Source organism: Ylistrum balloti, unplaced genomic scaffold, assembly GCF_031769215.1.
Source record: "Ylistrum balloti isolate Yb309-2 unplaced genomic scaffold, AGI_CSIRO_Ybal_v1 Utg371040, whole genome shotgun sequence".
Classification (NCBI taxonomy): domain Eukaryota; kingdom Metazoa; phylum Mollusca; class Bivalvia; order Pectinida; family Pectinidae; genus Ylistrum; species Ylistrum balloti.
In genome coordinates, this window is record NW_026782576.1 from 605,212 (window position 1) to 616,999 (window position 11,788).

General features: G+C 35.1%; 1 protein-coding gene across 1 annotated transcript; it reads left to right on the forward strand.

Moving 5' to 3' along the window:
* Positions 1–261: 261 nt before the first annotated feature.
* Positions 262–10,530, forward strand: LOC132560238 (MIT domain-containing protein 1-like). Its single transcript, XM_060224900.1, has 7 exons — positions 262–318; positions 1,372–1,592; positions 3,048–3,149; positions 3,830–3,966; positions 5,009–5,095; positions 6,802–6,920; positions 8,329–10,530. The coding sequence occupies exons 2-7, from the start codon at positions 1,451–1,453 to the stop codon at positions 8,492–8,494; spliced, it is 753 nt and encodes a 250-aa protein (XP_060080883.1). The 5' UTR covers positions 262–318; positions 1,372–1,450; the 3' UTR covers positions 8,495–10,530.
* Positions 10,531–11,788: the final 1,258 nt, after the last annotated feature.

The window sequence follows — 11,788 nt, forward strand, 5'->3', positions numbered from 1 at the left end:
TGCGAAGATGAAACCGAAAGGAGACTACTAAACTTGATTCCGGTCCTGCTTTGAACCCGGAATAACTCGGCGTAGTAGTTCACTATTTGCCAACAGATTCCTCGACCATATTATAACGTTAAGTTTGGGCCATATGTCATGATAAATGTTTTTATAGATTTTTTCGAGTACTGATTTGTGGCTTCTGTAAATTCATATTGGTTGAACTCGCTGTTTTTAATATATTTGCATTTCATATTCCACGTTGGTTTCTAATTTTAGCTCACAAAGCCAAACTTCCGCGCCAACTTCATACATTCGACTATGATTTACTGGAAGGTAAATAGCTTGCTATTCAAGGTGCCATACTGTTTAGTGACTATTTGTTTGTGAAACCAATTGATATCAATAATATGTTGGCTGCTCAATCGTTGTATTGTGTTCATAAGGTCTAGCGATTCAGTTTTCATTTAACGAACATTTCTACCACTGACTGGCTCTTAAACATGTCGATCACATGACGCTTGGCGTGTATCTTCACAGCTTACTGTATACAAAAAGTGGTTTTCTGTGAATAGTGATGATAATTTGAATCTGTTTCATTTTTATAATCAGTAATAAAATACTCATGATGAATAGATTATCGATTGAAATCAGGTTTATATGGTCACCTATAACTATTAAGCTGTATCACAAACATTTTCCAATTATACAAAATTATTTATCTAACCACTCATGTAAAATTGTCAATTTTTAGTACTTATAGAAAAAATAGCTGAAGTGATAGAAGTTTGTACAAAGAGATAAATAAATCCACAGGGACCATAGACCACATTGTAATAAGCAAAATAAATTCTGGTAAGAATTACATAGCGCTACTTAGAGACATATCATGGGGTAGTTTATACTTGATAAAATGTGGAATTTTGTAAGCTGTCTGCATTAAATATAGAGTTTATTGTATGATATTGTCTTGTAAACCAGCACATCTGGTGATTGACTGTGTGCACCTAAAATAGCTTACTGCCTTAATAACTATTAAGCTGGTACATATAAATATTACATTATATGTCTCTGCTACTTAGGCACCTCTCAACACGCCACCATATGTTACAAACAAAACCATTAAGATGTATATAAATGTGAGATTAATTTGAAGAAACTTAACATACTAATATTGGCTCAGAACATCTGATAGATTACTGAAAATTCATTGGTAAGATGACATAAAATATCTTCAGATGCACAAAACCCCTTTTAAAAATTAAAATGTCTAATCCTTTATAACATCAACTTATATACATGTATATTGATTATCACAAAATTCATATACACAATACCATAATACGTTATTGTAGATTAAATAACTGAGCATTCTTTTTTTCTTTAAAGATTTGCGTATCGCTGATTAGGAGGCAACAATGGTGCCCTAGTGTCTTGTATATGATGTAGAACAAATTTCATTCTGACCATGGCTGACAAAATAGCTGGTGTTGAAACTGCAGCTAAGAAGGTGCTGACCCGTGCTGTTGAGCTTGATGCTAGCCGAAGGTTTGATGAATCCGTAGTCTGCTATCAGGAAGGGATCCATCTGTTGATGGAGGTCCTCAAAGGTTTGTCAGTCTCTGGTAATTGCAAAATAACATTTGTAAAGAGAACTTATCAACCAGTTGTGGTGTACTAGCCAAATTGTGATTGTTATGGAAATATGAGAAGATGGAAACTTTCTGTTTGTAAGGGGATGATCATTTGCATTTTAATTAAACCACATAAGGCTTTAGAGAGCTTGAGCTGATACATCACCAAATCATATTCTGATTGTGAAAGGTGCAAGAATATAGCAATTAATTCTGTGCAAGGAAAATATAATTGTCATGTCTGTTCTTACAATTGATTGTTGAGAACTGAAACACACAAGCCCTTCACCGAGGGCTTGATCCCAACTCTGATGTGGAAAGGTATGGTGTCATTTGCCTGTCTATGTTGGTTTCCCTCAGGTACTTTGATTTCCTTCCTCATTAAGACTCCTTGCACATTTCAACCCAGGTTGATAAGCATGATTATTATAAGCTATTAGCTTTATAATTCACATTTGTTATGCTCCATAAACATTTTTGGCTGTAGCATATACTTGCTGCCTTGTCAATAAGTCCTTTCATGTCCAGAACATAACTTAAGCAAGAATAATGAAACTTGGTGTATACATTGGTCATACTATGCAGATGTGCAGTGTACCAAATTCAGAGCCCTCAACCCTCCAATCACAGAATTATTGCCCTTTATTAGAAATTTGTGTCTGAAGCATAACTTTTACTTGCATTTAAGGTAGGATAGTGAAACTTGGTGTATACTTTGATCATACTAAAACAATATGCAGTGTACAAATGTTAGGACCTGCATCCCCTCAATCACAGTGATATTGCCCTTTGTTAAAAAATATTTTTTGTAGCTTAACTTTGTTTGTATTTAAGGTAGGGTAATCAAACTTTGTGTATACACTGACCATATAAAGACAGTGTGCAGTGTTCCGAGGTAAGGGACCACAACCTCTTAATTACAAAGTTATTTCCCTTTGTTGAAATTTTGAGTATGGAACATTACTATGCCAGCATTCAAACAAGGATATTAAAGTTAGTCATACAAAAGCAAAGTGTAGTGGAGTAAAGTATGGACCCATGACCCGTCAGTACAGAGTTATTGCCCTTTCTTAAAAGTTTGTGTCATAAGCATAGCTTCATGAAACTTTGTGTGTACATTAGTCCTATCAAAAGAATGCGCATTATACCAAATTCAGGACCTGGAATTCTTTAATTACAGAATTATGGCCATTTGTTAAAATTTTGTGACCAATACAGTTGTTTTCAGAGAGCATTCATTAGTTTCACTGATTTTCTTGTTGTAATAACACAGCAGTAAGGGTAGTATCTTGCTCTAGAACATAGCCACATCAGCATATGAAGAATTTGAGCTTCCTAAGTAACACAGACTATCTTGGGTAGGGTTTTGGAAATTTTCTTTAACAAAGTGTACAGCTCCATTTGACAGTGATTTTTTCATTGTACTCATAGGTACCAGTGACCAGACGAAAAAGAATGCAGTAAGAAAGAAGATAGAGGAGTACATGGGACGGGCAGAACAAATCAAGGTTCATGTCCAGGAGGTCAAGGAAGGTATAAACTACATTATGGCCCTTACAGGAATTTACAACATAGAGGGATGCATGCTCCCTTTCCTACTATCGTATGTATCACCTCAACAAACTTGAGTCTATGTAAACCTGTAAATTCTGTCATGTCTCAATCAGGTAATTTGGTGGACTAAATGTCTAATAATCTCAAATACTTGTTTATAATATTATTATCACCAACCTTGATGTGAATGTCTATAACTTAGGTGTCTTCTTTGAATTTGTGTTCCTGTTTGATTCAGTGTCATTGCGTTTGTAATCAGATTGATAAAAAGTTCATTGACGATTATATCTTTATCTGGTTTAGCATAAAGTACCTAATATCTAAAAACAAAAATATGTGTGTTTGGAAAATTTTAAAGAAATTCAATTTCTCTTACTGTGGTTCTTCTTGTTTTCAGGTCATCTGGCCACAAGGTCATGACCTATAGTCATTGTGTTTCGTTCTTCGTGGTGCGAGTGGGGAATCATTTCTTAAATTCAGAAAGTTGATTGGCCTCTAGTTAATATGAATGACATTGATTGGCATGAAAGGTCACAGGGATCAAATGTGTTGAAATGCTTAAGCAACTTCCTCTCATTAACCAAAAGGCCCAAGATGATGATATTATATATAATCCTTTCTATTTAATGCAGAAATGTCTGTTTCTATATGTCCTCTAGCTGGGAAGTCCCATGAACAGATCCAGATAGAGGAGTACTCTACAGGCCATGGCTATGAGAGCCTGTTTGGGAAATACCTGGATGGATTTCTGACAGAGGTCCAGATAGAAGACCCATACATTAGATCAACACACCAGGTAACAGGAAAACGCACATATAGCACAGCTGTATAATTCGGCTTTGTCCTGGCTTCTCAGAGCCTACTTTGAAAATAAGTCTGAAGCATGATTTTTTATATATTTACATCTTTTCATGAAAAAAATTGCCAATTTTGTTATCATTTATACTGTAATGTTTGTATTATTTGTTCATGCCAGGAATTTTCAGTTGTTTTTAGAGTCTAAGGGAGACGACACGTACAAAAAATTTACTTGATACTAATAATTTGGGTATGACACTCAGCTGAGACCAGAATGAAAGGGTTTTGACTGTTATGGTTTTAAGATATTTCTTGTATTCATGTTTTCCTGTACAACTGTCTTTTCTCCTCTTAACTTACCCATATCATTAATACTATGTCATAATTAATGACATAATTCATATTTCTTTTGTATTCATGCATAAAACTAAGTATTATTAAAGAATAGAATATATTTGATACGAGTAAAATGCTTAACCAATGGAATGTTATATCCATTCTGATATCTTTATCAAATCTGTGAAGTAATTCTTTATCTTGTTTTTTTGTGCTATTTACCATACTATTTCTTAGGTCAAGATTTTTCCTTATTCTGATTGGGTAAGAGATGATAAAGTAGATTGCATGTTTCTATATTTAGAACAGCCGGGAAGATGATGAACTTTTCTTATAGAATGATTTGTGATATTCCTATTCCGGCATTTCATTTGTTAAAAAGATTTTTTAAAATTTTTTGTACTCTGTTAAGAAAATAAACATGCTGATTATTATGTATTTGTCTGGATGTTCAAATGTAAGATAACACTATTTCATAAATACATACAAAGTAATGATAAAATAGCCGAGGCATATATAATATAAAAATCCAGAACCTTTAATTCAAGTCAATATGGTATTATATCAACCTGGTGGGAAAATATTGATGACGTCACCCTCAGTCAATATTTTTCTACCTGGTCAATATAACACCATATTGACCGAAATCAAAGGTTTGTAGTTGTTGAATTATACTGTATGTGGGATGATGATGTCTGTTTTAGATGTACAATTTCCTACGTTTCTGTGAGATGCTTGTGAAGAGTCAATCTCCTGTGAATAAAGTCCGTCTATATACTGCCAGAGATGAGGTAATATAATGCACGGTGAATTCATTTCAGTTCAAAAATAAATTAGCTTCTTGCTTCATTGTGTAAAAATTATTGTTTTCTTTAAAGAAAAAAAACAATGTTTTTCGATGAAACACAATCTGTATGATGTCACCAGTGGTATTATTAAGGATGTGTTTTATGATGTTTGTGACATAGACCTATCTTAAGGTATAAGAGGCCATTTCGATATGTACATGGTGTGTATGTTATTTTTGCATTCAATTCTGATACATACATTTTACATTGAATAGGACTCCCAAGTAAAATGGTTTATGATTACAAGGGTTATTCCAGTAAATATCTATCCCACCCCAGGACTCCAGGATTTGTCAGGCTATTCCAGTAAATATCTATCCCACCCCAGGACTCCAGGATTTGTTTAGGGCTATTCCAGTAAATATCTATCCCACCCCAGGACTCCAGGATTTGTTTAGGGCTATTCCAGTAAATATCTATCCCACCCCAGGACTCCAGGATTTGTTTAGGGCTATTCCAGTAAATATCTATCCCACCCCAGGACTCCAGGATTTGTTAGGCTATTCCAGTAAATATCTATCCCACCCCAGGACTGCAGGATTTGTTTAGGGCTATTCCAGTAAATATCTATCCCACCCCAGGACTCCAGGATTTGTTAGGCTATTTCAGTAAATATCTATCCCACCCCAGGACTCCAGGATTTGTTTAGGGCTATTCCAGTAGATATCTATCCCACCCTAGGACTCCAGAATTTGTTTAGGGCTATTCCAGTAAATATCTATCCCACCCCAGGACTCCAGGATTTGTTAGGCTATTCCAGTAAATATCTTTCCCACCCCAGGACTCCAGGATTTGTTTAGGGCTATTCCAGTAAATATCTATCCCACCCTAGGACTCCAGAATTTGTTTAGGGCTATTCCAGTAAATATCTATCCCACCCCAGGACTCCAGGATTTGTTTAGGGCTATTCCAGTAAATATCTATCCCACCCCAGGACTGCAGGATTTGTTTAGGGCTATTCCAGTAAATATCTATCCCACCCCAGGACTCCAGGATTTGTTAGGCTATTCCAGTAAATATCTCCAGGATAGGGCTATTCCATATCTATCCCACCCCAGGACTCCAGAATTTGTTTAGGGGGCTATTCCAGTAAATATTCCAGTAAATATCCCACCCCAGGACTCCAGGATTTGTTTAGGGGGCTATCCCACCCTAGGACTCCAGAATTTGTTTAGGGCTATTCCAGTAAATATCTATCCCACCCCAGGACTCCAGGATTTGTTAGGCTATTCCAGTAAATATCTATCCCACCCCAGGACTCCAGGATTTGTTTAGGGCTATTCCAGTAAATATCTATCCCACCCCAGGACTCCAGGATTTGTTTAGGGCTATTCCAGTAAATATCTATCCCACCCTAGGACTCCAGAATTTGTTTAGGGCTATTCCAGTAAATATCTATCCCACCCCAGGACTCCAGGATTTGTTAGGCTATTCCAGTAAATATCTATCCCACCCCAGGACTCCAGGATTTGTTTAGGGTTACAAACCATTGTTCATGATTTACTTAATACTAATATATAGGAAACTGAACCATGCATAGAAGTGATTTATTATCAGGTAGCTATGTATAGGTAGATGTTTTACTGGAATAAACCTAAGACAATTTATGTGATGAAGTTATTTGAATCTTGGTCATTATTTACATACAGAATGAAGACTCAAGGCAACAACAGCACAATAGACTGACACAGCTGACAAGGAGTTTACAGAAACACAACATTGAACTGGTTGTCGAGTATAACGACTCCTTACATGACCGAGAAATCAGGTGAGTGATGTAAACATAACTGGGGGTAAAAGTTGATAGAAACTAAGACAAAAAAGTAATAAACATCGCCAATCAATTATGTAGAAAGATAGAATAATGAAAAGACTTGTAGGCTGAAGTATAGAAGTTGAATGAGTTGTAGGTAAAATCCTTGTCAACATATTCTACTTGTAGTAAGTTACACAATAGATAATATATTTGATATATAAAGTCACTCTTTAAATCCTGGCCTTCCTTGTTAAGAACTTAAAGTATAAACAAATCCAAAATCTGATAAGTCAAGAAGTTTCAATTTCTCATTTATTATCATTTTGTGTGAGTGTATATTTATTGGAATGTAATTAAAAAAGCTCTCAAACTTGCTTATCAACTTCAATGTAAATACCACAAAAGACAATTTTTTATTTCTGAATTAAGATTCATTTTGCTGAAATGAAGGAAATCAAAATTATGCTGATGATTAAGATATGTTGGAGTGATAACTTTTGTCAACAAAGTATGTATCCATTTTGTTTCATAATATCTTATTAAATGCCTGTCAAAACATTGGACTGGATATAATATTGAGTGGTATTATCTGATCTGTCTGTAGTAAACTTTTATTGATTCAGTGTTCTCCTCCCACAGTTTTCAAATCATTTCATTCAAACTAGGTAGCTTAATCACCATAACATGAAGTTGTTGTTATCTGAACAGCATTTTAATTCAACAGTTTTTGAAATTCCTTTTGTTTTTATTTTTTTCAACATCTTAATTTTGTCAGAAGATCTCTCTCATCTTTTTAAATAATTTGTTTGAAACTACATAGGCTTCATATCTGTATAATGATAGTAAATTCCTCAGGAACATTTAGATCCTCGAGGACGTTTAGATTCTCAAGGATGTTTAGATCCTCAAGGACGTTTAGATTCTCAAGGAGGTTTAGATTCTCAAGCATGTTTAGATCCTCAAGGACGTTTAGATTCACAAGGACGTTTAGATTCTCAAGGACATTTATTCTCAAGGACATTTAGATTCTCAAGGACGTTTAGATTCAGCAATTTTTAGAAGAGTTGTTTCTATTTGATGTTATCTCCCCCAATTTTCACCTGATATATTTAATACTTAGTTTGCTACATCATCAATGCATATATCACTGTCTTCTCCACTTACTACAATTTTGTTTTTATCTTGTGTGGAGATCCTCTCCTCTAGTTTTACCTGTCAGACAAGGTTGTCTTTATTATAACATGTAATTCTGTTGCTTGATTAATTTTCCTTTTTGTTTTCACTTCAGTACAATGCTACAAAGTGGTACTCGTAACTACTTATAGACACATGAACATCTCAAGAAAATTCATTTCAACATCATCAATCAATTTGCCTGTTTTTCTAGAATACCACTAGACCGTATATTTACTTGTTTCAGGTTCAATAATGGCTGGGTTTTGAAAATTGGACGTGGACTGGATATCTACAAAGCTACAGAATCTAAATTTACAATAGGATTTTGTGACTTTGACCTTCGACCTTGCCACAAAACAACAATTGACATATTCCATACAAATTATTTACACAGGACAGACAATGTGTAGTTATCTGTGATCATGATGTCATTGGAAACGGTGTTGTTGAATTGTAATGTTTTTGTCACTGGTATATTATTGAAAGTTGTTGGATGAAAATAAGATTATGATGTAATCCTGACTGCTGTGTGTGATAAGTTACCGATGCAAATGTCATTAATTAATATGTCTTCCAGCAATGTCATCAAATTCTTATATTGTTCTGTATAATGTGACTTTAAATGTTATTCAATAAAACTATTAGTAATGCTATTTTTAGCTCTCCTGATTGAAGGACAAACAAGCTAAAATTTAGATGATTATATTGCTACAATAAACATGACAGGATGAAATGCTAACAATTTTCGTGGACGAGTATGGTAACGTTGATTCAGTTTTAAGTTTACAAATGTCACATGTTTCTTTTCTGGAAATTACATCTGAGTAACCAACAACTGGTCAAGATGAAAGTTTAGAGTGCTATGTAAAAGTTAGAAGGAGGGTTGGTAAGGGAGATGAGCCTTCTTTTTATTTCGCTAGTGTACTTTATCATCAGTTTGGATTTTTCTAGTTGGTTTTTTTATCCAAAAATTTTACTGTGATCATGTGAACATTTGGTCACATTCCGGAATAAGCCCGGGTGCTCCCTTCCCCAGTAAAACTGGCGTTATTAAAGGATGATGTCATCATATACTGTGTGTTGTGTCCTACAAAGCATTATGTTATCAGTAAAGGATGATGTCATCATATATTGTGTGTGTTGTGTCCTATATAGCATTATGTCATCAATAACTCAATTAGGTACCAGTACACAGTGGGATTTTAAACAATAAGGTAATTTATTTATGGCATCAGATTTCAAAATTCAAAAGTTTTCATGTTTATTAGTTTGTTGTCTGGTGGTTATGTGATATCTCAGAACAAACTGTTTTTTTAAATTAGGTAATCGTGATATAAATATTTACCAGATGTTTGTGATTAAGCCAACCATAGGATTGTAACAGGTATCAGGTCAGCATGGAGAATGCCATCCATAAAAATTACGCAAAGTCAATCTTTAAGATAATATGAATCAACACTGTGTATAAATCAACTTCAGGGAAAATCTTTCAGATTTAAAAAACATTTTCAAACCTCTACTTGTACCTTTTAGAAGGAAGTTATAATGAAGCAGAGAGACTTGCTCGCGTTCACAATAACTTCCCTTTTATTTGTTTCTTTTTCTGTAATGATGACATGTAATAAAAACATATCTGTCACTAATTTCACAACCTAGTTTTCTTTTAATGTTTGAAATTTTATGAAATAAAGATGGGATCTGTTAAGCCCATCATTAAAGAGAATCATGTTTGAAGAGCTCCTCCAGTTTAATGGATTATATAGTGAAGCAATAATGGTAAAACATAATACAATATGTAGCCTGTTAATATGTATTGACCCTGATTGACAAAGATCTAAGATGAGATTAATCTGCTGACAAACTCTTCTTTTCGAATTTCTCTTCGTTCTTTCAATTAGTAAATTGTCCAAAATGTCAATAGTTTTTGTTGATTTATTTATAAGTACTTCCACAATCAGTAATTTATAGTTATTAAGTAAAATATGACAGATACAAAATAAGCCAAACCTATCATCATGATTTCCATCTTTTTCATTCAAGAGTGTTTTCAGTTTTCTTATGGATATTTTTTCACCATTTTTTTTTACATATATACATTCTTTTCACAATAACATGATATTATCTGAAATTGATGTATTCAAACTCCTGCATACTTGTAATATAGGACAAAATTTAAATGAATGATCTTTTCCCATAATAGATTAACATCCTGCATAATGCTGCTGGTAAAATGTCTAGAGATATTGTTCTGCGAAGGGAAATAACTCCTGCGATCTTCTCCTTGAGCAGCAAACATGGACCAGGAATTTGTTCTGCTTATTTATGTTCCATGTGAGCCTTTCATTAAATACATGTCATATCTCTGGTTTTATTTTCATGACTGTTTATTTATATCCCAAAATAAGAATAATTTTGTTAATGAAATAAACATGCCAAATAAACATGATTACTGTTCTGGTGTCTTTTTGAGAGACTGATTGTATGAAGCATGCCGGTTTCTTTTTACAGTTGAATCATGTCTGTTAGACACTATTTGTAAATTACAATGTTACCTTACTATTCAGAAAATTATGATTTGGAATCTAGATGTAACAAACATACAGGGACAATATTTTCTGATAATCAACTGTGTTAGGCAGGATACCAGTTTGATGTATGATAACGTACATAAGGTTTAGATGTACGAATTACAATGAGTATTGACTGTTTTGTATCACATATCTATGTTTTATACATCAGTTGAAATTTCAGTTGAGTGCAATGACAGTAAAAATTAGATTTAAGTTAATATTTTGTTATTAACCATGGTGATTGATGATAACTAATATAGCAGTCAGCTCTCTTGAAGTTGTTATTGACCAACTATTATTTCTTAATCTGTTCAAATTTTATTGATTCCTTCCCCTTCCTCAGCAGTAGATCCTCACCTCACTTCCACTATCCCAACACTCCTCTGTGACATTGATTCCTCTCCCTCCTCAGTACCAGTTCCTCATCACACACCTGTCCCAAACTCCTCCCTAACACTGATTCCTCTCCCTCCTCAGTACCAGTTCCCTATCACACACCTGTCCCAAACTCCCTAACACAGAAACCGTCCTCAGTACCAGTTCCCTCACACACCAGGTCCCTATCACACACCTGTCCCAAACTCCTCCCAAACACTCGATCCCTCCTCAGTACCAGTTCCCTATCACACACCTGTCCCAAACTCCTCCCTAACACTGATTCCTCTCCCTCCTCAGTACCAGGTCCCTATCACACACCTGTCCCAAACTCCTCCCTAACACTGATTCCTCTCCCTCCTCAGTACCAGTTCCCTATCACACACCTGTCCCAAACTCCTCCCTAACACTGATTCCTCTCCCTCCTCAGTACCAGTTCCCTATCACACACCTGTCCCAACACTCCTCCTAACACTGGATCCTCTCCCTCCTCAGTACTAGATAACTATCACACACCTGTCCCAACACTCCTCCCTAATACTTATTCCTCTCCCTCCTCAGTACCAGGTCCCTATCACACACCTGTCCCAAACTCCTCCCTAACACTGGATCCTCTCCCTCCTCAGTACTAGATAACTATCACACACCTGTCCCAAACTCCTCCCTAACACTTATTCCTCTCCCTCCTCAGTACCAGGTCCCTATCACACACCTGTCTCAACACTCCTTCCTAACACTTATTCCTCTCCCTCCTCAGTA